Raw genomic sequence first — 26,398 nt, forward strand, 5'->3', positions numbered from 1 at the left:
CTCCATCCTAAACATTTTATTATTTCTGCCGTTCTCACAACTAGTAGGGGAAAATAGCCCTTTCTTAAATCGTAAAAATTATTCCATCAATGGATAAACTACTTAAGATAATCTTATAATACTTTGTAATTCCTAGAAGATTCATTTTTTACGTTTACTGAATTTCTGAGCTTACGAGTGTGTCCTGCTACCTTTGCTTCTTGACAACCAATCTGTTATCCGCACTCTTTCCTGTTGATACTAATGCGTTTCCATAAGGAGGCATGACTGAAGCCATTTCCTTTTACGACTTTTGTGAATGGATTGTTGAAATTAAAGGGTAAACTTAAGAAAGGATATTCCAATGTGGATTTTCCAAGACTCCGATCGAGATCTGTGGCAAAGTATTTACCAACCAGCTCCTGATCCCAGCTCCTTGAAGCAGGCTCTGCAGCACAATATCAACAAGTCCGCCGGCAACATGTTGCCGCGCCTGTGGTGAGTTGTGCCGCGGTCCTTCGGCAGCATGTTGCGGTCGCCTGGCGCCGGCTGGTGGCCACAAAAAGCGCCGACGGCCGCCGTCAGTGCTTCGCGAAGATTGCGAGGCGCGACACACACCGCGGAACGCGAGCTCCGTACTGGCGGCCTACAACCTTTGCCGACCTGACCCCGTTTTTTGTTGCGTGAAGTTGACGAAGTGCCGACAGTGCTAGTGCGATTGCGACTGCGACTGCGAGTGCGATTCAGGGGATCAGCGACGAGAACCTTCGGCCTCACGATTGACGCCTTCTACCGCTTCCTGCGCCAGGGGCTGCCGCTGGCCAGGGAGGCAGCGATCCACCTGAATGGCAGCCAGGCGACGCCCGCCTCCTTCGCCGGGGTGACCATAAGCGGGGCCCCCGGCGATCTCTTCAACTACAGTGGCCTGGAGCTGGACCTCGGCCTGGATCTCGACCTGGGCCCGACCAGCCCCAGCACGTTGGCGCCCACGCAGACCTTCAGGCCACCGGCGAACCGGAGCGTGGTGCGCGTCAGTGCCGACGTGCCCATCTGGGTGGTGCCCTGCTACTCGGCCATCCTGCTGTGCGCCGTGGTCGGGAATCTGCTGGTGGTGCTGACCCTGGTCCAGAACCGCCGCATGCGCACCATCACCAACGTTTTCCTGCTCAACCTGGCCATCTCGGACATCCTGCTCGGCGTGTTCTGCATGCCGGTGACCCTGGTCGGAACCCTGCTGCGCCACTTCATCTTCGGCGAGCTGCTCTGCAAGCTCATCCAGTTTGCCCAGGGTGAGTGTGATGGAGGGCGGGCCTGGTCAGTAGGCCAGTCCATTCATGTCTGGCCCGTGTCCAAATTAAAAGGTGCTCCAAGCTCTCACTGTGAATCCGACCCGACAACCATTAGTCCCCAGCCCCGAGGTCGAGTCCCGGAATCGCTCGTCGAGTCAAAGACGAATGCCGCCCAACCACCACGACCTGGAGCGGATTCGCCAGCAGATCGTGTTGGCCAACATCCAGGAGCTGATCCAGAAGATGACGCGACGCTGCTTCAACGCATGTGTCGCTCTGCCGGGACTGGAGTTGCGCTCCTCGGAGCGCGACTGCCTGTCCACCTGCATGGATCGGTTCATGGACTCGGTTCAGGTGGTGTCGTGCCAATACTTCCGGCGCCGGCGCCGCCAGCAGCAGGTCCGCGTGGCCCGCTTGGCCGCCTCTTCCGCATCCGCTTCTGCATCCTCATCCGCGTCTGGTGAACCCACAGACGGGAGGGGCAAGTGAAAGTACTGAATGCCTCCAGAGGAAAATGTATACCATGAATGTCGCTGTTGCCCCCGGCCTGCCCAAAGGGAGCAGTCTGAGCCCATTGGCTCTGCCCTTCCCCGGACCCACAGACCACCTGGGAGCCACCCGGATAAGGTCACTTATCTTATTGCTCCCCGAAGCTTCCGAGGTCTTCCGAACTGGAAAAGGAAGTGCGGCTGAAGAAGGGGAGTAAGCGGACTTACTACTGGCGGGCCGCTTGCCATGTCCTCGTGTTGATCCCTAACAAATTCTAGTAGAGTCATCGGTAAATGGTGATTGACAGAAAATAAAGATGTCCCTCTTTCACTCCCACTGTGCTCATTGGAAACTCCTTTTGCCACTCGAAAACCCCCACACGAACTGAAGCCGAATTTAATAAACAAAGTGGGTGGGAGTGGGGGAACGCAATTTCCCCAGGAAGTTGTCCCGGGACCCATACACATGTTCGTCCCATAAGTTCCAGATGACCATACTAAGTATTGTAGATTGTGCGCTTATGCACATCGCCCTGCCACCCAGGAGAACTGTGCTCTCCATCGATCTTTCGCACAATTTCCGCGCTTATTTATGGCTTAAATCATATTTCGTTGGCAAGAACACACTGTATCTCATCTCCGCATCCGCTTGTCAATGGCCTCCTTTATGGTGGCCCGCATCTGCGTAACGACAGTCGGGGTTTCCCCAAGTACCGGGCTCTGGGATCCTCAAGGGTTCAAAAGATTAAATGGGCCCAGGCAAAGGCGCTCAGGCCACTGTGTGGGCGGGAGGCTCTTTAAAACCATTTTAACTCGATGACTGAGCCCCAAACACAGGCCGAGTCCTTGAGCAGTCCACTCAGATGGGAACATGCTCACCAGACATTAATTTGTGTCTCCAGCTCGGCTGGCGTGGGTGCGGGATCTATCCGATGCCCCGGCTCACCCAACTGTGATGCGGCTCGCCTCGGGCGTGATTCCGTGTCCCTTCCATGGGGCTGAGCAGATCTGGGCGCAGAAGTGGCCCTGACACCTGCCACAAGTGCTCATCGGCATACCGTTTTGGGCAGTTCATTTGGGAGCCACTGGGTCAGGGGGCTCGAGAGGCCAGCAGTGTTTTGCTTATTTAATCAAAGTGCATGCCAAAGGGCGTCCTAATTACCCGCTCATCAGTTACGGGAGCTCCTGCTGCTGCTCCCCGGAGGAGCAGCCAAATGGAACGACGTCCGCCTCCCTGGCCGCCCCCGACTAAGCCGGACTGATCCCCATTTCCAATGCAAATTACTCGGCTGCCGGGAGCTGCATGTACTCAACATTCTGGCCAATTTCCATATGCACACAGCCCCGGCTCCGGCTACGGCTCCGGCGCCATAATCGATCCTTCTGCCGGCGGAGCACTCAAGTCGCTGCCTAAGCAGTCTGGAATTGCTTTTAACCGTGGCAATATTGCGAAAATCATTCCGCTATGCACCGTCACGTCGCGCTTTGCTTGTACTGCCACTGCTCCTCCCGCGAGTGCTCCTCCCCAGCACCGTCCCCATCCTCTTCCTAGCCCCCGTCCGCCCCTGCACTTTCATGACTTGTTTCCTGTTTCCTGCGCCGTTTAGACGTGCTGGTAATGTTGTTTGTCTTGCTGCAAGTTTGTTTTCGGGACTGCCGGAACCGCCGCTGCCTGCTGGCATCCCCAAGCCCGCATCCCGCAGCCCGACAGCCCCAAGCCCCATCCCCCATCCCCCATCCCCCATCCCCCATCCCGGCATATCCATCTTGCCCGCCCCCACACTAACTTATTAACAACATAATAACAATGGCGGGCAAACAAGTTGAGCGCTTCACTCGCACAGGCACACACATGCCAATTTGTTGAGCAAGCACTCAGCGTCTTCTTGGGCCCGGAAAGGCCCAGGCCCATGCCCAGGGCCAGGACGACCTGGCAGAACGACCCCGTTCCTTGTCCAAGGACCCTCGCTCCTTAGCATCTGTTGCACGGGGCGTCGCCTTGGTCGTAAATCTGAAAATGTCATCACTGGCCGGGCTGTGGCACCAATTTATGGCCATCATCACGTCAAGGTGCAGCCACGTCCTGGCACGTCCTGCAACGTCCTGCAACGTCCTGCCTTCCTGGCTGCCACCGTGGGCGTGGCCCGCCCTTTGATTTACGGTCCCAATTATGCATTTGTGGTCAGTGGCATTTCCTCGGACTGCCATTCGATTTCCTCAGCTGCTTGAAAGAGAAACAGCACTAATGTCCTTTCTTATGCAAATTAAAATCGGAGGATAAACTTATAAGTTTGAAATACGATAAATCATCGAAGATCATGTTAAAAAGTGGGAGCATAGACATTTTTGGTACTAAACATGCTTTCAGCCAAATCTGAAGCTCAACTATTCAAATGTCATTCGATTTCCGCATCTGTTTAAAATAGTAACACTACTTATGACAAAAGATACTTTACATATTTTCTGCCAGGTTTTAAATAACTACTACTGTACTACATAATGCTATGCTATTTACAACAAAGGGTTTTATGTTTCAGTCCATTTTAATTAGATTTCCTAATCCGTTTAAAAAGGCATGATGAATGATGCATGCTGAATTTGACTTATATTCATCTACATTAAAAAATTGGCCAAACCTAGGTATTTTTATGTTACTTAACATGCCTTGGGACACTCGATTTCCTCATCTGTTTGACAGATATCCACTAGTAATGGCCTTTACTTACGCATGTTAAAGTAAAGGCTACTCTCCTCTATCTAAAACGTGAAAACCCTGTCGTAAGTACTAAACACATATTTTAGGTCAGGCCCCAAATACTTTAAGTAACGCCATTAAAAAGAAGGGATTATCTATTCAGGACATTCAAAGGGGACGTTTGTGTCCGGAAAAGGTAAAACTGGCAGCCAGAACCTACGCCTCAAGCCCTCCACCTCGCCGTTTTCCTTTGAGGGCTCGGCTCGGCTGCACTTGTTGCCCCCGCCTTGAGCCCCGACCTGTGGACGCACCTCCCACTGGGCTCGTCCAGCTCCTCCGAGGCGCTGACAGCTCGGCAAATTAATGATTAATTCAATTTCGCCCGAGTTGCCGGAGCTTTGTTTTTGCGCTCTTGTCATTTGTCCCGCTTACCGATGCTGCTGGCTCCTTTGTTTTTACACTTTTTCGTGTTCTTGGTAACACAAATCAGCGCTGGGTCGACGTAATCATTAATTAGCAGCGAGCTGGCAGAAGGCGCACATACAAGTGTCTCGAAATCTGGCCGCAATGCAATTCTAGCCACTTTCTCAAGGGGCCAGGGCAGCAGTAATGAGCAAATTTATGCCCACACACTCGTGGAACTTGGAAAGCATTAAGGAGGCAAAATGGCATAAGTAGAAGGACGAATTGAAATAAAAACTAACCGCGCTGTGGAGGAGGAGGGTTGTTTTTCTTCACAACCGCAGCCAGTGCCAGAGCCAGAGCCAGAGCCAGAGCCCCAACGACAACCCCGACCCCATGACCTCTCGCCCACTCTGTTTGGCTCCAAAGTTCGCTGAGAAGCTGCAAGGAAACGGACTTATTTGACTGGGGCGCAATTACCCAAACTTATGTGTGTGTGCTCCACGTTGTTTTCCCCTTTTAATGAGAGTTAACTGGGCGAAAACTCGAACTCCGGGGCGTCCAATGAATATGGATGTGCCACTCAACTTAATCCTGCTCAATCATAATGAGTCCCGGCATAATGGGGCTGCAATTGTCCCCTGTTTGTCCACATCCACGTCCACAGGCCGGACTTTATGATGGCCATCCCTTTGCAGTCCACTGCAGATGCTATCTGAATGTGGAAATCGACACTTTATGGCCCACAGAAATTGTTTCGGAACGAAATAATGGCGAGTGCTGACACCCACAATTACAAAATTGACATGGTTATTGATTTTCAATTATTCAAGTATTCGCAACTAGGAAAAAAGCCTGCGCCGGCGGTAACGGCGCACGTCAACTTCATCTCTGTATCTGTATCTGTGGCCCTGGCAAAAAGCGTTAAACATTGTTTTCATCGGCAATCTGTGTTTTTCATTTCCGATTTGCATACACCCCATGAAAAGGCAAAAGTAATGTGCAAAATAGAAATGTGTTCCTTATAAACTTTGTGCCGCTGTGGTTCCTGTGGCCCCCACACAATTGATCCTGGATCTCCACCGCCCTCACTTTTTCACCCTGCGAATGCAGTTGATTTCGCGGAAAAGCCTATGTATTCATCAAGATCATAATCAAAGCTGTCGTCCGTTAAATGGATTGCACAGACAAAGCCATTAAAAACTGAGCAAATTAAAACGATATTTAATGCCACCTCTTGCGTGTGAGTATTATTTGCGTGGGCAATGAAATATACTTTGAGCCGAATTAATGAGTCCGGGCGGAGAAAGTGGGTGGGCTCTGCGGGCCGGCGTCTTAAGGGCACATCGCACAAAGGGAATACAAATGAAAGGTGATTTTTCAGCTCCCTCCGCCTTGGGAATTTTCAGTGGGCCCTCTTACGATGTGTGGGCGACCCTGACGTGCGGTTGACGGGACCTAATGTGAAATTAACATGGCTTATGTGCAGCTCATGGGGAAGTGCATTGATGTCGGCCCCACACACGCCCCAGCTGCCACCTTTGTTGCGGGTCCAGTGCCGTCCAGCCCGTGGCGGCACCGCAGAGCCACCTGTCTTCACAACCCCCACCGGCCACAAATTTCTATGGAACCAATTTATTTTGCAATTTATCGCGAGGTGAAAAACGACTGCGAAAGGCATTTCAAAGTGGAGGAGCTGAATATTGTGCCATGGCAACAATTACGGGGTGTTTAAAGTAGCCCGTCGGGAGGAAAGTTACGCCGTGGACCTCTACTTTGCCCAGCGATGCAAATCTCCTTCCGTTCCCCAGCACAAAAGCTTGTTAATGGCTCGCGCCAACCGGGAAAGGCTCAGAATAAGCCACCAATGAAGTGCTGTGCATTGGGGTCACCAACCCAGGAACATGGAAATCTTAACTTGTCTGAATATAATTTAATTTCCAACTCAGAATAGTGGTTATAAGGTGTAAGCAGGGTCCCTGGCAGGCAAATAGAGTACAGAAAGGGAATCGGGGCCACAAAACCTTATTCTCAAAAAAGTTCCACTCGAAAACTCAACAGAAATATTAGTTTTAAAAACTGGTGCAAATAAATGTTTACTACGTTAAAGCTGTGTAATAAAAATGACATTAATAGGGAAAAACATGGGATGGGAACCACAAAATTTAATCTGGATCACCAAACCTCAAGTAGCTGAAGCCTTAATGAACCTTAATTAAAGTTAAAATTCCAGCAGATTAAAAAACGGTCCTTGGAAGGTGAATAAAGTACAAACGGAAGAAAAACGGGGTTACCATACCATATTCCTAGAACAGTTTAATTTGAAAACTCCATAATATTAGTTTTAAATTCTGGTTCAATTAAAATAATAGTATATTAATGCTGCGTAATAAAATGGTGAAAGGACAAGTCTCCGACATGGTCCACAAAATTTAATCAGGATCACCAATTCTCAAATACATGAAATCTTAATGTCGAAGGTATGACTTTGCAGCAGCACATTGGCGCTAATTTTCCCAAGTTAAAATACTATCGGATTGGGTAGGGTTCTTGACAGGTAAATAGAGTGCCAACAGAAAATCGGGGTCACCATACCGCATTCTCAGAATAGTTCAATTGGAAAACTCATATATACTGGTTTAATTAAAGTTCTAGAATGTGAATGCTGAGTAATAAAATTGGCGCTCACGGGGAAAGGAAAAGTCTCCGACATGGTCCACGAAATTTAGTCTGGGTCACCAAACCCCAAATACTTGAAATCTAAGTGTTGAAGCTCTGAATTTGCAGCAGTAGAGTAGCACACATTAAAAGCCTAGATACCTCAGGTTAAGCAGTGTGAGCCATAAGCATTTGAACATGAAAGAGCCAGTAGAATGACCAAAAATAATGATTGATTAAGGCGAACTTCTGCGAAGTTTGCACCGGCACCGACAACGCGAAGTGCATTATTCAAATTTATGTCTTCTACCTGCCCGGCTGCCAGGCCAACATCCAGGCCAACATCCCAGGTCAGGAGCTTAAAGTCGAGCTGCGACAGCTACTTGACAGCAACTTCTCGCCTTCGCAGCTGCTCCTTGGTGATGCAGTGCAGCGGCCATTCGAATGCCCGTAAATCGAGTGACGCAAACAGGTCACCAGCAGGGGTGGCACCTGCGAGTGTGCCCGAGCCCCCACCGCTTCCGCAGCCAGGTCATGCATGCGAAATGGAGTTTTCGAGGAGCAAGTGAATCTTTAATGCCGGGCGTGTATCGATTTGGTGCCTCTGCCCGTTCTTGAGAGAGACCCCATTAAACCCAGTTTAATGTAGTTTCTCGATAAATTTGGAATAAGTTTTCTCTTCTCCTGCCCAATTACCCGGAAAATATGCAACAGCTTTTCGACCAGCCCCATCTAGTTTTCCAATTAAAGTGCAAAGCTCTCGAGTTTCTAAAACCCCCTGGTCTTCGGACTTGCAAGACAGCCCCTTCGAACACGATTGGCGAGTGGCTGTGTAGGACATTTTAATTTGTTATGTTTTACAATTTTCCCTTACAAATTCATGTCGATTTGGGGCCCTCGCTGGGGTCCGCTCGGTTTATGGCTCCTATATACCACGCAGGCACTCACATGAGTGCATAGAGGCAGGGCCCCCGGGCGGAAAAGTTGCTCCGTGATGGCCATAACTTTACGTATCAATACGGGGAAAACAATAGGACCCAATTTTTTATATAATTTCGGAAGGCGAGCGTCGGGCGGCATCGAAAGGAAGAAGTCCGGAAAAATAACAATAAGCGGCAAATCGACCATCTGATACCCCTCCGTCGTGGGAGCCCCAACTGGGGCTGTCCGGAGCTGAGGGCAAGGACGCGTCCGCACCATCCATCCCGACATGCTTGTGCTTTTTCAATCTCTGCTGCGCCGACAGGCCAAACTTCGCCCAACCGTTTTTTATTGTTGTCTCAAATTTGGAATTATTTTTATTGAGGACTCGACGGAGGCACACGCACATCGGGCCGCGTCGAGTCCATAAAATTCCACTTTCAGTTATGCCCGGCAGTTGGGCAACTGTAACTGGAAATGGCAAAGATGGACTTATTGTCATTGAGTTGCGAATGGGGCGCTAAATCAAAAACAACGACCAGAGGGCAATCCGGAATTGGATTGGATTGGATTTGGAATGCGTGGTGGGGACGGGAGCGCAGTGTCGCCGGGAAATTGAAAATGGGACCTGTTCGGCAATCGATTTGCATGGCCCGCTTAAAGTCATTTCGAATTTGATAACCATAATTTATGAAGCTGTTTGGTATTGCAATTTTCGCATATAAATTACATTAAATATTTACGTCAGCCGTGCAAAGCACATAGAGCGTGTATCTGCTGTACATCCACTTATCCGCATCCTGTTCAAACAAACCTGCTGCTGGCGGACTGAGCCAGTTGGACTCCAAATATTTGCGCAGAAAATGAAAAGCATTTTAATCTAGCCCCAGAGGTCAACCGTAATAGTTTTGAAGCCATAAGCACTCGACGCTCGGCACCGGGCCAACGTTTCTATCCACCCTCGCAGCCGGAGCAATTAGTTGCAGCCACATCACGCTCTGCGGTTGCTTCCCATTGTGCTCCGCACTATTTGCATTAAATTACTGTCATTAAACCGGCGAAACAATAATGCAGCCAGGGTCCGGGATCACAGTTCTAAATCCGATCCGAGCACAGGAAGTTGGACTGCAACTGCTCACCTTGCCGGGCAGCCTGATGTGATGGATCTCCCTCGGAGGTGCCAGCACTTTTAATTGGTACTCAACTTTCTCCTTTGACCCCACAACTTGGGCGTAAATTACTAATAAGCGACTTGGAGAGGCGGTCCGGGCCTGAGTCTGGCATCCTTGGCCACCTCAAAAGCTAAAGAGACTGTTCACAAGACCGCACTCGACGGCTGCGTTTATTTACCTGGCCTTTGCTGTCGACTTGTGCAAAGAGAAATCAAGTAGATATTCACATTTGCCCTCCTCTCGGTGTATTAATAATGTAAGAATATAGTTAAAAAAGCAAATCACTTTAATCACTAGGGCAAATTCCCTTTAAAAGTGTCTAAAAGTATGCTACAAATTTTTCGTTGTTCAAAAGTATTAGAGAAGTTCCTAAAAGTAAGCTTCTATATTTTTTTAGCTCAAAAGTTTTTTGATTCGTTACCCTTTTATCTTTGCATTCTATTTCATACTTTTGGAAAGGTTTTTAATCCCCACGAAGTGTATAAAAGTATTCTACAATATTTTTGTGGAGCAAACGATTTTTTGTCGTTCTTTTTTTCGCTGCATACGATTACATATTTTCCTTAAAGTTTATAGTCCTCTAGAAGGGTCTAAAAGTATGCTGCAATGTTTCTGTGGCTCAAAATTATTTTTGATCCGTCATTCTTTTATCGCCGCCTACTTTATCATAATTTTAGAACGGTTTCTTATCCCCTAAAATGTCTAAAAATATGCCATTAAATTTTTATGGCTCAAAAGAGTTTTTGATTCGTCATTCTTTTATCGTTGCATACTATTAGATACCTCTGGAAAGTTATTTAATCCCCAAATCGTGACCGGCTTTTCTTGCTGTGTAGGTTAGGTGACCACCCCCGAGTGCAGGCAAATTGCCCGTGGCAGGTGGCTTCTCAGAAATGGAAACCTGTCGAAATGCAGCTGGTTCTTCTGAGAGGAGAGTTATACTTTTGCGGTTGTTAGCTTAATTTAATGTAACTTTTACCATGGTCAAATAGAGTCGAAAGGTGAGCGGGAACCAGAAGAAGATCGGAAAGCAAATACCCAGCTGGAAAATGTTTGGCCACAACCCTCAGAGAAGTCGCTTGGCCGCGGGATGGGCGGTGAGCAGGACTCCTGACCAGTACGCACAGCACAATTAGCAGCTAGGAAAAGTTGAAAGTTCATTTTTTGCAGCTGAAAGGCCGGAAAAGTTCACACTGACCTTTCCATCTCAACCCCTCTCCGTTCTCGCAGCTGTTCCTTATTGTGGATGGAGCTTTTTGGGAATATATTTGACCAAAAGCCGTAGGCGACAATAAACAGATGAAATATGAAGCATGGCTGTGGTAATTTTAATTGCGCACCAGGACAAGAAAGGAGAACTCTTGTGGCCCCCAGTTCTTCGGTCCATCCACAGACCAAACGAAATTACTGCTTCATCCTTTCGTGGAATGTGCAACAAAGGAAGTAAAATGCTAGATTTTCCGTTCGAAATCCCGGTCTTTCATTTGGACTCCCACAATTTGAGGCACACATAAAGTTATATCCACACTCAGACCAGCGCCGGGATATTTCTGCATGGCAAAACCATTTCGAGTTTGTCACTCGAGCATGCTCCGAAGTGCAGGCTGCGAGGAGGGGAGGATGCGAGGAGGTGGGGCTTCGGGAGGCCGCCACGGGAAGCGGGAACCCAGCTCATTGTCATTTGCCGACCTCAGTTGGCTTTGAGCACCTGAGAGCCTCCTGTCGACCGAATGTGGACACAGGCTCCATGCGAGATGGCTGCTCGTCCGCAGAGCCATCAATTTGTCATTTTTCCGGACAGAAATGTCGGCTTGCATGTTGGCACTGGCCTTCGCGGCAACATTAGGGGAACATCCGCACTGCTGTTTTGGAAGTTTTTCCCTAAAGCATTTCAATTCATTCAATTACGTGCTGAATTATTTATTGCTGTGTTCTCAAATCATTGCTATACCCTTGCAGAGGGCACTACTATTTCAGTAAGATGCTTTCAGGGGAGTGTGCTAGGTATTTCCTAAGGTATAATATATTCCTGATTAAAAACTGTACACTAGGGTGGTCCAAAAACGAACACTAGTTCTCACCATTTTGCATGGTAGATTAGGGTCTGTAAAATGAAATCAAAAATAAAAACAAAATGTTGTTGAGATTTAGACCGTGCGAATTGTCCTCGGTTTGCTTTAAAATTACTCATACGACGTGTGTTCCAGCCAGAACTCTAACTCAGTCAATATTAGTAAAAAATTAACTCTAAAATCTAAAGGAAAGAACATCGGAGAAACAAAACGAAGTCAAGGCCACCCATATGAAAATAATATATTTGATCAAGGGCAACATTGCGTATGAGTTATAAACTTTGAAACCAATTCGCAGACCCAAGGCGCGTTTTTTTCAAGAAATTTCTTTTGGTACACATTAAATACCTCAAAATGCACCGATTATGCATAAAAAATTTCCATACAAATGTGAACCTCCCCAATGAACACGGTTTCTGTAATACGTAATTTAATTGCTTTATGTGGCTTTCAACGTTAATCGGAATGGATAAAAAATGTTTCCAAAACTTTAAACGAAACATAAACAAGCAGAACAAGTAAAAGCGAATCAAAATTTGAGTGAGGTTGTCAGATTTGTATGGCGCTTTTTCTTGACCGATCTGTCATGCTTTTGAAATAGGTCGTGACAGCACTGTCTGCCCGACAGAAAATGCATATTTAATAATTTTATGCCACCTCTCAGCAGGGTCCCCAGGAGCTTAGCTTGTTTTATGACTGCGACGAAATAGCCCTGGGAAAAATAAGGAAAGGAAAACAGGTTTTAAGGAGCGATTATCAGAGATATCGCCGGGATGTGCCGGTCTTAGCTGGCATTATGGAAATCCCGTGTGGAGCACGGGAACCCGGGCACGAGGACATGGCCCAAGTCAAAGTTCCCGATGTTTTCCCATGTTTGTGTTCAATCAGCGATGCTGTTTGCGACTGCCATCGACACAGTTTTCAGCTTAGCCATGCCACCTGCCACGCCCCCAAGAGTCCATGGGCGTGCGAGTATTTGCGTTTCATTCAATTCATTGTTGGCCCACGTTGCGGTCCGGCTTCTATTTTCAGCATTTCCATAAAATTTACATTTTTGCTGCGGACTTGAAATCACTGAGCCATGGTCCGTCCACGGTGGTCCACGGTCTACGGTCTGCGCTCCGTGCTCCCGGGGCAAAGGGTGCGCACGGAGGAGCCCCGCGACGGAGCTAAATTTAATTTTGTTAATGAGCTTGCCCGTTCCGCCAGGTTCCGCTTCATCGTCCCGCCAATGAGGCCAGCCACACTCCACATAAGCCCAAACCCGAGCCCAGACCCGAGCTCAACCCCTTTTTGAGGTGGCCCAGAATCCACTTACCAAGTTGTGCGAATGTGTGTTTCGCCCTTTATTGCACTGTTGATGCCGGCCAGGATTAGGCTGGGGATCGGGATTGGGATTGGGGACTGCGATTGTGATGGCGATTAGAACGACGATGGCCCATTGCCGGCAACACTTGAAAACTGCTCGTGTCGGATGGGGACTTTGATTAAACGCCGCCCCATTGCTATCTTAGCGGCGGCCCGAAAAAACAAGAGTTGACAAAGACATTAACATTTTAATTGTCCCGGGGACGCAGTGGAGTCGTGGTCCAAGCGGAACAATTGCCAATGAGGGCTCGAATAAAACTTTATGGGGGAAGCGAAGGGCAGCCCGGAAGTGGCCATTAATATCGGGGCCATAAAAGTCCAAACTTTACGGAGGGTGGCCAATGGCAGCAGTAGATTAGCAGTATTTTCGGCTCTGCCAGGAAATCGACTCAAATGATTTCTTTCCACAAAGTTGGTTATGAAATTGATCTAAAAAATAAACGAGCAAATGGAAAAGTCTAACTTTATTTTGTTTTTAAATTGCTTAATAGGGCAGCTCTTGTCTTTCCAATGATTACAAAATGGTCGTTTGGTACACATATATTTCTAATATGTAGTGATATTGACTTGAAATTTGGCCAAGATGTCCTAGCAGTCCTGCCAACTCGAGGAAGAACTAGCCCGAAACGTTAGGCCGCTCAATTTAAATGAGGTCCCCTGTTTTTTAGTCCCATACCTTCTCTGTAATTGCAAATTTCACACTTCTTGCAGCTGCCTCCGTGGCCGTTTCCTCGTGGACACTGGTGGCCATCTCGTGCGAGCGCTACTACGCCATCTGCCATCCGCTGAGGTCGCGCACCTGGCAGACGATCAACCATGCCAACAAGATCATCGCCATCATCTGGCTGGGCAGTCTGGTGTGCATGACGCCCATCGCCGCCTTCAGCCAGCTGATGCCCACCAGTCGCCCAGGTGAGTGTGAGCCAGTGATCCTGTAATCCTGCGCCGGATCCTCCTGCTCCAAGAGGCTAATCCAGGACCCCACTCCCCATGTTTCCCCTGCAGGCCTGCGCAAGTGCCGGGAGCAATGGCCGGCGGACAGCCTCAACTACGAGCGGGCCTACAACCTGTTCCTGGACCTGGCCCTCCTGGTGCTGCCCCTGCTGGCCCTGAGCTTCACCTACCTGTTCATCACCCGCACCCTGTACGTGAGCATGCGCAACGAGCGGGCCATGAACTTCGGCAGCAGTGGGCCGGAGGTGACCTCCGCCTCCGCCGCGGGACCCGGCAGCCAGCGGCGGCCCAACGGAGGCCACTGCCAGTCTCTCGACACGGTGGTGACCCACCAGAACAATCCGCACCAGCAGCAGCACCACTCGCAGTCCTACTACTACGGTAAGTCTCCTGTTTAAATTTTGACAGTTTTCGGTCCCGGGGCCAAGGGCGGTTTATTAGTTGTGACTGCTCCCGGGGGAGGCGCCATGCGAGATTAGCTGAACTACCGGGCTCATCCAAGCCCCCGAACTGCGTCACACACAATTTGCACGGCCAAGTTTGCCACGCACGAAGAGATTCCAGCCTAGTCGCGGAAGTGAGCTGGATGGGTGGCTGGAGGTGGGAGCCCGGAGTCTGCAGGCGCCCTAACCGAGTTCGCCAAGAAGAGTGGGCGACAATAGCTAGCGAAAGCCCCCGGCGTTTCACTTTCATTTGCATTCGCATCGGCGGCTTTAAGAGCACTCCCCGTGGCTAGATGGCTCCCCCATCCTGCGCCTGCTGCGGATGCTGCGATAATCCCCGGATTACGGACGCAAAAATTCCAGGCAGCCCAAGGCGAGCTGGGGCAAATCAATTCTTCTAATTCGCCCTAATGCCGACTTAAAGTACGCCCCGAATACGTATTCCAAGGCTGCGGCGAATGCCTGCCGAATGATTCAGACGGGAATGGCTGTAAATATAGAACAGTCCCCGCGGAGAGTGCTTCCGAGAGGCTCCTTGAGTTCCTCGGATGCGGGCTGGTGACGTGATGTGTATGATAAATGCACGCCCGCAAAGCGGAGTCATCCGCAGAATCCCCGTGGAAATCACACAGAGCCTCTGGCAGCAGACCTTCTTTCATCTGGCGGAGTGTTACTCTCCTTGCCTTTGCTCCAATTAGGAGGGAGACGGTGCTCCTCCGAAGACGCCAACGGCCGTCCCGGAGCGACTCATTTACATGAAAGGGTTCCGTGTTAAGTCCTTCGTGCGAAATGGAAAGTGCGCATTAGCATAGACCTCCACTCAGAACTCGGAGTTATCACGGCACTCGGGCGGACACTCCTCGGGGGTCACCGAGTGATTCATTTCCTGGCGCTCTTCTAGGTGGCCGACCACGTCTCCAGCTGGCCCCCACCCCTGGACCACCTCCCTGGACCATGGGACCCTGCCTGCTGCTAAAAAGGTCAATTTAAGTGCCGTAAATTATGCACGAGACGAGCATTTAAGCGCTCGTTAAAGGCCGTTAGCCCACTCCTAGACTTTGCAGTGGAGGCCGCAGCTTCCTCCACCCACTTTCACACATACTCGTTCTCTGGAGCTGTGCGACAATAAATTTGATTAAATTTTTAAACTTTTACGGCCGTCGCCTGGCATTACCCTGTCATAAATTGTCAGCCCCAAGCCCGGAGCCCCGTGTTTGTATGGCCTGTGTGCTGGCCGGGCCACAGGAACATTTTCATCGGAATGACCACATTATTAGTAGCTCGGAATGCCCACACAACTCGCGCGCGGGCGCGTATGTTATCACCCCAAAGTACGCTTTTAATGGCAATTTAAATTATGCCCAACTCAACTATTCTCGGAACCGCAAAGGGCAATAAAACTGCGAAAGGATGTTGCTTACATCCACATCTGCTTCATCAGCAGGATTGATGGCCAAGTCGTTGGCTCTCCACACATTTCGGACCTTGCCAACGAAATAAACGAGCCGAAGTTCCGTGTTTCCCAAAGTCGTAGCTCATAAAGCAAAAGGGTACATTTTATTCGTTAAATGGTATGGACAATTGCTATCTCAAGTCTGATTTTTCAATGAGCTTTGCCCGCTCTAACACCAATAACGACAGCACTCTGTTTAAACGATTTGTTAAAGTGTTAATTAGGGCGGCTCAAAAAATTACATATTATTCCAAGCCCTTTGCTTAGTATATTAAAATTTCCAAATATGAATTCAAAAATTACAATTCTTCAATAAAACATAAGGCCATTAACTCTGTGTCCTTAAAAATTACTCATACGACATGTATGTCAACCAAATCTCTTCAAAAAATCGATTTTCCCTCACCAATTTAATATGTCAACGAAACCAACGGATGCCCAATGTCAGCGGCGATGTGCAGCTGTGGATCGTGCCGGAGGTGCTGCAGGCCCCACCATAGTCGTCCACACCTCCGTCAAGCGGGTCACGCCGCTTGTCGAGATCGGCAAGGAATTATCCGGAATCGGTGCATTACACATTATTCAACCGAATATTCTACTGTGGACAAAAAGTAAACTTTTGCAATTATTCGAAATCACCGCATTTAAAACTTATTGAATCGAATATAATTTTGTGGGAATAGACATTTCCGTGGTGTGAATTTCTTCCACCCTGTTAATAAGGAATAATATTTGAGTGTTATGCGTCACTTGCGTGAAACAATTCGTCTAAAAAGACCAGAGTTATGGGCAACCCCAACTTTTGGTTGCGGTAATACACACGTTCTTCATGATCTTTTCGGCAAAAATCGACGCATGTCATTTCGCACCCAGCTTATTCGCCTGATATGGGTCAATGTGACTTCTCAGTACTCCGGGGAACGCGTTTCGAGTCAATTGAAAGGGGCTTTTTTGCATGTTTTTGGGATCGGAAATAACGTTACCATAAGTGTGCTTTATGAGAGGTGATTACTTTATGAATTCGATTTACAAGGCAAAATATAGAGTTTTTATTTTAGAAACTTTCAACCCACAGTATGGTAAGTTTTCTGTTCACTTTTACCCTAAACATTGCCGCGATAGAAGAGGAATTTATGACCTCAGAGCTTGGAAAATTTTCGGTTTTATGTAGGTATGAAAATGAGCACTAAAAAACAGTGCGAAAAGTAGAATATTGATATGCACTGCTGGGGAACCAGAATAAAAATGACACCTTTAAGACATGCCACCCCTAAGTTCGAACGAATGAAAGTCATGGTACTCTTAATTGAAGTTGTCAACTTTGTTGCACTTCCCATGTTTCTTCCGAATTCTGTCTGAAGTAAAATTTTTGACTTATTGACTAATTTTGGAGCTCGAAAATACCTAAGGTTGTAAAACCTAATACCTTAGGTTGTAAAAACACGCTGGAGCTGTGCCTTTTTGTTTTATTATTGTTTTAATTTGGTCAGATTAAAATATTTTATTTTGCTTAAACCCGTATTTATAAAACAAGGAAGAGCGCTATATTCGAGTGCCTCTACTATCAGATACCCGTTACTCAGTTTAAGGGAGCAAAAGGATAATGAAGATATATAAGCAGCAAAGCGATATTTTATGGCGCCATCTACCGGCTTTTTCAGTAGATGTTATGTGGGCGGCAGACAGATTTAAGCGTTTTGGATATTTGTGGGCGTGGCACCTTGTTTTTGGAGAGTCGATAGGTATTGATGAGACAAATACATTTCAGTTAAAATTTTGTTTCTATCATAAAAACCGTAGGCTCTATAGATTGCCCAGGAGTCTGCATGACAAGTATGAATATACTTTTATACTTTCCGAGATCTCAGCGTTCATACGGACGGACGGACAGACGGACATGGATCGGCTCGGCTAGTGATCCTGATCAAGAATATATACACTTTATGTGTTCGGAAACGCTTCCTTTTACCTGTTACATACTTTCTGACGAATCTAGTATACCCTTTTACTCTACGAGTAACGGGTACAAAAAACTCTTACACAGTAGGCGTACGAAAATAAAATCAGAGCCTAACACGGAACAGATTCCAAGTGGCTTATTCTTTTACTATACTCAGTTTAGTACAGGCACACAAGCAAAGTCAATATAAATATTTTTTTGGTTTTTAGAAAAATTTTGCATAAGTTTTGCAACAGTTCAGTAGGTAAATTTGCTCTATTACGCAATATGATTACGAAAATTGTCAAGCCAACAATGGAGAACATTGAGTTGACCGCCAGGGAGAGAGCCCTGATGCAAGTCTCCGCCACAATACGCAAGTGGGTGAACCAGATCCTAGAGACGGACATCCAGTGCATCGAGGAACTGTGCTCTGGCGCGATCTACTGCCAGCTGTTGGACCTGATTTTCGAAAACGTAGTGCCACTGAGGGATGTGATTTTCGCGACAAACGCTGTAAGCGACTTCAGGAAGAACTTCGCGGTGCTCCAGAAATGCCTTCATGGTCAGTCGATTGCCCTCGAGGTTCCAGTCGAAGACCTCGTTTGGTGCGACTTCGAGGCCAACCTGAATTTTGCGGCAACCTTCTACAAGCACTTCAAGTGGCTGGCTACCAAGAACCCCAATCGCAGGAAAAGCTACGATCCGCTGGCCGCCCGGTGCTACCAAAGATTCTCCCTGGCACCACCGACCTATGTTTCGCGCGGCACCCATGCCCCCAATCTCGTCGAGCTGGCCTTCGCTGGCATGAAGAACATCGTGGACTACGATGACATCAGGGACGTCTTGGACCTCAAGGACTTAATAGACAGCCAGCGGGCCAATAACATCAAGTCTAACAAGAGTGACATGGCTCTTAAGAAAGTCGAAGACATGAGGGACGACGAGGACTTCGAAAGCTAACGTAGAGGAAATCGAGAGCGTCCAAGTCGACAAAGACATCTAAAACATCGATGGATCTGGAGAGTAGCACCGAGGAGGACGAGATCGATCCAGACGAAGAACCAGAGTGCCATCTAAATTATATGATTTGCCATCCTTTTAAACCCTTTCGTTCACTGATTCGGTCTGGTTTCTTCTTGGAGTAAAACGCCGCAAGCCCTCCAATCTCAGAGCGATAACATTACGTTAGAGAGTTTAAATGGGACTATCTCAAGATTTAAATGGGTTGTCTAACCAAATTGGTTTTATTCTGGTACTTCACAGTCCTATGTCTTTAAATCTTTCAACTGTGGAGTATTATCCGACTATTTGGGATTCCTGCCACTTAACGATTTCATGTTCAACCTCGTTCCAATACAGCTCCGGCTATAATCTTGCTTCTTAGCTCTGGCTTGGCTTGCTAATAGGTTGCTTCTTTGTAATATTTGAATATAATATAATATATATAATATATAATATATATAATATATAATATATAATATATAATATATAATATATATAATATATAATATATACTTTTTTCCTGACGAACCCCAGCTTTAATACCAGACGTCTCATTTGGATATCCAAACAAGTAAACTAAGTTGCTTAGCTACTTTCATTTTCCAACTTAAAACTATGTGTGTTGCATTAAACTCGTGTTGAACCATATTTAATGTAATGTTTATGTTCATTGGGATGCTGTGGAGCGAGAAATAGATGTGGGATTTTTGTGGGCAATTATTTTAGGCATACGATTTTAGAGTGAGTCAAGGGTCACCATAAATGTTGTGGTAGACGTTCCAATTTAATTGCCTAGTAGGAAAAGTCATTGGTTAGAATAGAAAGTAAAGCGTTAAATCAATTATTACCTTGAGTTAGATGATACGTTTCAAGTGTGGACTTTATGGTCTGTCCTTATCTTCACAAGGCTTTAATTCGATGCTTAGGATGTCGCCGGCTGTAAATTTGGTTTTACGGGTTGGTTATTATTTGGGTTGCAGCTAACTTTGAGCACGATGTAGGTTACATTTTTATGGCTTCTTTAAAATCGATTTTCTTAGTGACATTTATGGCCGAAAACATTTTTCGCTTCGGGAAAACTGTGTTCGAGCAGGTTGTTTACGTCGTAAAATACTTTTTGTAGCATTCTTCCTTTTTCGTGAAGCATAGTTTCGGGCTTTTAAATGCTTCTGTAATGTTTCCGAGGTTGTGGCAGCTATGCCATTTGAGGGTTAAGTGGGTCATAACTCAACACTCTCGTTGATAATTTTTAAAGTAGTTGGAAGACTTTAAGTTGCGAAAAACATTTTATTAGTTCAAGATGGTTTGTTGTCGTTAACTTAGGAACTTGCTCCGCTTTTGTAACCTTTTGTAACAAAATGCCACTTGAGATTACGACTTTCTAGAGGCCTCTTTTGTTGGCAACAGCTAGGTGTATTTCTATATGCTCCTTTAGTAGTTGTTCCTATTCCGGAGTCCTTCTCTCCAATCGCAACCATATGCCCCCCTTGCTGGCCGTGAGAAATGTTAGCGGCGACACCTCCACCCTCGCCTGATCCTGGTCCGCCAGCAGGACGCGGTGATCCTGCAGGAGAGTGGCCAGCGCAGCTTTCGTCTGCAGCAAGCCAAGGCGCATTCCTGGACACATTCGGGGTCCAAAGCCGAATCCCAAGAAACGGCAGCCCATTGGTAGCTGGTTCAAGAAGCGCTGTGGACGAAACCGGTTGGGCTCGGGATACAATTCCGGATCGCTGGAAGGAAAGCCATTATAAGACTTCTCAAGTGGAAGGAGGTAACCCACAGATGAATGGCCTGGACGGGCAGCACCAGGACAGTGCCCAAAGCCACACAGAGGTCGCCGGCTGACCCAGATTTCTGGGCCGGAAGGGTGAAGGACTTTGTGCAGCGCTTCTGCAGAGCCTGCATGGCTGGGTGAAGACGCAGTGCCTCGAGGAGCGCGGCTTCGGCATAGCGAAGTTCGGCCAGGGCTACGTGGTCCATCAAATTGTCATCGTGGCGACGGGCTACCTCATCCAATTCGCAGTGGAGATTTCGCTGGGCTTTCTCATTGAGCGCCAATTCGTAAAGGGCGAAGGCCAGGAGCATGGCCGAGGTTTCGTATCCCTCCAGCAGAAGGGTGGTGGCATGTCCGGCTAGCTCGTCCTTTCCCAACGTCCTTTTGCCCTCCGCCAGCCACTGGAGGAGGTTGTCGCCACCACTCCTCGCTTCCACCAACTCACCAAGCCATTTCTGCAGGGGCAGCGGCACGTATCTGTAAGGAGTTGATGAGAGAGATGCTACCAATTGGGAACTTACTTCACCAACCGGTGGCCCATGAGTCTGGCCAAGCGAGGGGAGTGCAAGAGTGCAATGGTCTCCAGCAAGCTCCAGGCACTTGGCTGGAACAGCGGAGCCAGCCACTTCACCCAGCGACCTCCTCTCTCCTCCTCCGCCTTCTGGCCACCTAGGCAATGGGCATCCAGCCCGAAGACAACGGAGGCGACTACCTGCAGCGTGTAGCGGGTGGCCAAATCCTTGGCCTCGAAGCGTTCATGCGGCACCTGAGCCCGGAGCAACTGGCAGGCGCTGACCACATGTGGCAACGTCTGACGCACTCTGCTGGGCGTGAAGAGGGCCACCAGGTCGGCTCTCAAGAGTCGCCAGCGGTCGCCATTGGCAATGAAGGGATTGTGGCTGGCCAGGACATCTCGGCGGTGGTCAACGTTAACAGCATTGTCGGCACAGTCCGCAAAGTGGTTGCCCACCAGGATCTGACGCACCAGCTCCTGGTCACGCACCAAAATGGCCGGTTCGTTGAACAAACGATAAAAGCCAACGTATTTCAGGCCGGGATTCTGCCTGCAAGAAGCGGGAAGTCATTGCGGGCCTATGAAGCACATTAGCTGACCTGTAGATCTGCTCGTAGACCTCGCCATACGAGCGACGGGCCAAGGCGCAGTCCAACATGTTCCCCACAAATGGCCAGCCGAAAGGTGCCTCCAATCCCAGGCGTCTCCAGTGGTTTCCCTGCCATACCCAGAGCAGTAGAGAGGCCCCCAGAAGGAGGCACAGGACCACAAGCAGCAGCATCTTCCTAAAAATGCACAATCCCACTCGACTTACATCAGGCTTATGCCACTGAGTTAAGTAGCTAAAAACAGCTGAGAGCGACCCACTTCATTTTGGAGGTGCGTGATTCCGTGATTCCGTGATTGCGGCTTATTAGACTCGTGATGCCTGTAAATATCAATCAACTGACTTGTATTGACTTGAATGCTTCAATCACGTGAAATGAGAGACTCGTAGTTTTCAGTCATGGGTGCAGTTCAATGGGTCCATTCTAAATGTGGGCTAACACTGACTTAAGATCTATTTTTTGCGGTAATCTTAAGTGAAAAGCAATTTTACAGATGTATCTAATGTTTTAATTGCAAGATTGCAACAGCTGGAGGAGGGTTCCCTCTAGCGTTCTCCAGCCGAATCAACCTCTATCTCTATCTGCCCCTCCGAATGAACAAACGAATTAAAGTCCCATGATAATCCCCTCTAGGCCAAGTATTGACTACGCCAATCTGATGGTATAGTATATCCAGTCCAAAATAAATAAAGTAAGTACTTATAGAGTGCACAGGTTAATGATCAGCAACAACAGTCGAGTTGATCTAGCAATTCGTTTGTAACTCAAAGTGGTTCTTAGCCTTGGGGTTATATGCATTTTTCACAGATATCTAACCTTATTTCTAAGGTTAGAATTCCCATGGTGCCAACTATCTAGAGCAGGTTCACGAATTTATGGTTTATATAATGGTATATAAAATTCAACTTGCTTATTTAAGCCACCTTTCGAGGTTTTCTCTAATTTCACTGCCTTATAACGAAGTTCCAGCTAACCCCTTTGCTACCCCTTCTTCTCCGCAGCGGACTACACCCACTGCGGCAGCAAGCGCCGGCTGATCGGAGGAGGAGCTCCCTGCGAGGGACGGAGGCATCTCTACTGTATGCGCAGTGCCTCCGTGAAGTCCCTGCGCCATCAGCAGATTAACGGAGGTGGTGGAGCCGCGGCCGTTGCCGGAACCGGAAACGCCGACTGCTGCAGTCGGGTCCACAGGATGCGCCACCAGATGCAGCCCCAACAGCCGGGCTACATGAGCGACAACGAATCCCGGCGGAAGTCCTTGTCCCAGCCCAGTCTGCGCATCACGGAGGCGGGACTGCGGAGGTAAGTGCTCCAGGGGATTGAAAGCCAGGTGGATGAGCAAATTGCCAATTGCCCCTTGTGCCGTGCAGGTCCAACGAAAGCAAGAGCCTGGAGAGCAAGAAGCGGGTGGTCAAGATGCTGTTCGTCCTGGTGCTGGAGTTCTTCATCTGCTGGACCCCGCTGTACGTGATCAACACGATGACCATGCTCCTGGGGCCGGCGGTGTACGAGTACGTGGACTACACGGCCATCAGCTTCCTGCAGCTGCTGGCCTACTCCTCCAGCTGCTGCAACCCGATCACCTACTGCTTCATGAACGCCAGCTTCCGGCGCGCCTTCGTGGACACCTTCAAGGGGATGCGGGTGTGCGAGCGCCTGTGCGCGCCCTGCTGCTTCTGGCGGCGGCGGTCCAAGAACGAGACGAACCTGTCCGTGGCCGGCAACTCCATTGCGCTGGCCAACTCGGTCATGTCCAGCCACACGATCCTGGAGAGCCCGCGCCTCTGAGCCAGCCGCCGGCGGCAGCAGCTGGCGGAGTCGGAGTCCCTGTAGGACAGCAAAGAGTGCGGCTCGCGGTCGCCAATTTGTGATGATGCAATGTAACTGCAATAGAAACTGTGGTTGTCAACGAATCCGCCGCGTTCTGAATGTGTGTGGAGGTGGCTGGATGTGGATGGGGTCCGGGCGAGGAACACTGGGGGATCCCCCTCTTAATATTAGCAAATAGTCTTTTAATTATGAGTGTGCGTTAATGCGAGTTATTCAGTGTCAGTTATTTGACTTCACCCGCGCGTTTCACGTTTTTTCACCTCTAAGGTGGAGGAATGTAACGAAGATCAGTCGGATACAAATTTACATAGATATAGGTTAATTGAAAAGTATCAGTTGAAGAGTGGGCACAATGGTTTCAAAGTTGATCATTAACTATTTTAAATAACTAAATGTAAAATTTCTTACCTTGTAGGATACAAAGAGACCTCGAATTGTTATAACTAAAATACGTCCTCGAATTCTTCTGGGCCTAAGACATACGTTTCTTTAACTCACAAAAATAGAGAAGAATAACCAACCAATCTTTCAGTAGAGGAGTGCTGATTTCCTCTTTCTTTGCTATACCTGATAATCAATAAACCAATATAATATACATTCTTTTAAAAGAAACAAATTCCACAATTTTAAATATTTTTATGGTCTGTTTTTATAAATTAAATTAGTTCCTGACTGACTTTAATGGTTAACTGTTATTTTGTACGTATTTTTATAAGACTTATTCTCTGTGAAATATGGAAAAGCTCTGTTTAGGTAATGTTAATTGAATGTTTTTAGTGACAACTGTTGCAATCCAACTCTGCAATTAGAAATGGTAATATTAGTGCTAGCTTTCAGACCATTGTGCTGCTCCTACAACGCAGTCCTTAACTTTACCCTAAACCGCTTAAGTAGAAGTTCCGCCGCGCGGTGGAAGGTTTCAGCGAATCAAGAAGCATTTGACAGCAGGCTGATTTTACAGGGTAGACAGGGAATCCTCCGCGGGATTCCTCTCATTCAAAAAGGTTGTCAGACGGAGCTTATGGAGTGCCAGACACTCCGAGGTCCAAGTATTATAAGACACCCGCACCCGGGTCGAAAACCGGGTGGGTCGGGGCCGAAAATCCAATTTACGTAGATTAATGGAATTCCGGCAAGCAAATAAATATTAACACTCAAAAGTTTCACTTTAGCTCCCACACACACTTCAACGAACCTGGCAATTGCAATTATTATTATGATATTTATAGATGTACAAATCTCGGTGTTTTTATGTAAATAATGAAATCAAATCAAATAAACTGCATCTAAATTCGGGTTCATCCAGCAGAGCGTTGTATACTTTTGGGCAGCTGTCGGGCGGATACCGTGCACTTGGCAGCACCCAAGAGTTCAGTTTCGCAGTCCGTAGTCGATGTCGGGGCTAATTGATTGCCTGCCAGCTTGGCTTCACCTCGGCATTAACTCCTGAGCCCGGCCACCCGGGCCAACAGGGGATTTCGGCACAAGTGCAGGGAGATGGAGGTGGAGGCGGAGGCTGAGGCGGAGGCGGAGAATGGAGATGCAAATCGCCCACATTGTTGACCACTTCCTGCTAATGAGTTGGGCATTAATTTCGCTGCTGCATGCGATGGCCTGTGTAGCGAGTGGCCACCACAGCATCTAGTTATTGAGCTGTCAGCCGCAGAGGAGCGTCCGGCTCACAAAGAGGTGTCTACGAGGAGGAGGGCCCCAAAGCCCCAAATGCCCCATCATCCCAAGTCAGGCCAATGTAAGGCTGCTCCATAAATAACAATAATGGTGCACACCGAATCCGCTCAAGCTGGGGATGGGCCAAAGCGGATCGTTGGGCTCGACTGGGATAAATCAATTGCCACTCCGAGCACAGCAAATGAATTGCTCTGCGGCCGGCTTGGGCGCTGATTGATGAACTACGATTGCGGGCTCGGCCGGGGAAATCCGCAGCCATCTCCGTTTCAATCGCAGGTGGGCCACTCGGTCCTTTGCGGTTGGCCAGGCAATCACTCCGATTGGCGAAGGCCTAATTGCTCATGCCGCTGGCTCTGGGCCAACTGCCAGGTGCCATGCACTGCACCGCATGTGCAATAAGGCGCTGAGTGGATGTGGGATGTGAGCTGTGGGTTCCCGGTGCGACTCCGGCTCACATATCCCGCCGCAGCTCAGCACTTGGGCCTGCTCCCGGGCAGAAGGACGCCACAATCACTACGGCCGGCCGGCCGAGTGTCCTTTCGTTGCTACGTGACAATTACCGCAGCTATTACACGTAATAAGCGGAGCACCGAGTGTCCAGGGAGCCGACAAAGACCCAGGGTCTGCCTTGTCTGCCATCTGGCATGCCAGCCATGTCCCAGTCCACTGCGCGTCCTAGCTGGATCATGGTCAGCCGTCACGTATGCCTCTCCGGATGATCGCAGAGCCCAGTCCAAGTCCGCCGAATAGTCCGCACACGGAAATTCCCAGGCAATTCCTAATAAACAAGCATTCCCGGAGGGGGGGGAAATTTATAAAGTATTTATTGTTTTGCCAAGTGCCAGGAGGAGGCTGTAAATCGCAGATGACTGCGCTCCGTGCTCCTCCGCCCGGCTCGGGTGGCGAGGGGGATACTGGCTGTGGACAATTTTATTGATGTACTCAGCTCGGAAGGCAGTTAGGGAAACGAATGGCTCGCAAGGAGACCGATTTCTTGAGCCCTTGTAACAGATTGCCCAGCGTAATCCGATTTATTAAACGAATAAAAATATTGACAGCAGATATTCCACGTAGCTATTTTCGCTTATAAACCTAAGTCGGTCTGCGATTGCCGTAATGGGTTAGCACTGTTGGGCAGCCTTTTT

General features: G+C 48.3%; 3 protein-coding genes across 3 annotated transcripts; 2 read left to right on the plus strand and 1 right to left on the minus strand.

Annotated features, from left to right (window-relative positions):
• The first annotated feature begins 460 nt into the window (after nt 1–460).
• On the plus strand, nt 461–24,856 carry LOC108035746 (gastrin/cholecystokinin type B receptor). The gene is given in 7 exon segments (XM_017111443.3): nt 461–477; nt 546–617; nt 619–1,268; nt 13,756–13,956; nt 14,050–14,379; nt 22,736–23,036; nt 23,105–24,856. Coding segments are annotated over 7 exon segments (1,989 nt in total). The 3' UTR covers nt 23,523–24,856.
• LOC108035817 (mitochondrial import inner membrane translocase subunit Tim13) lies at nt 1,318–2,093 on the plus strand. The gene has a single exon (XM_017111565.3). It carries the CDS (start codon nt 1,434–1,436, stop codon nt 1,755–1,757), a length of 324 nt encoding a protein of 107 aa, XP_016967054.1. The 5' UTR covers nt 1,318–1,433; the 3' UTR covers nt 1,758–2,093.
• LOC108035742 (probable cytochrome P450 308a1) lies at nt 20,230–21,998 on the minus strand. Its single transcript, XM_017111438.2, has 5 exons — nt 21,994–21,998; nt 21,726–21,911; nt 21,143–21,676; nt 20,619–21,089; nt 20,230–20,568 (listed from the first exon to the last, which is right to left on the minus strand). Exons 1-5 carry the CDS (start codon nt 21,996–21,998, stop codon nt 20,283–20,285), a joined length of 1,482 nt encoding a protein of 493 aa, XP_016966927.1. The 3' UTR covers nt 20,230–20,282.
• Nucleotides 24,857–26,398: the final 1,542 nt, after the last annotated feature.

Source organism: Drosophila biarmipes, chromosome X, assembly GCF_025231255.1.
Source record: "Drosophila biarmipes strain raj3 chromosome X, RU_DBia_V1.1, whole genome shotgun sequence".
Taxonomy (NCBI): Eukaryota; Metazoa; Arthropoda; class Insecta; order Diptera; family Drosophilidae; genus Drosophila; species Drosophila biarmipes.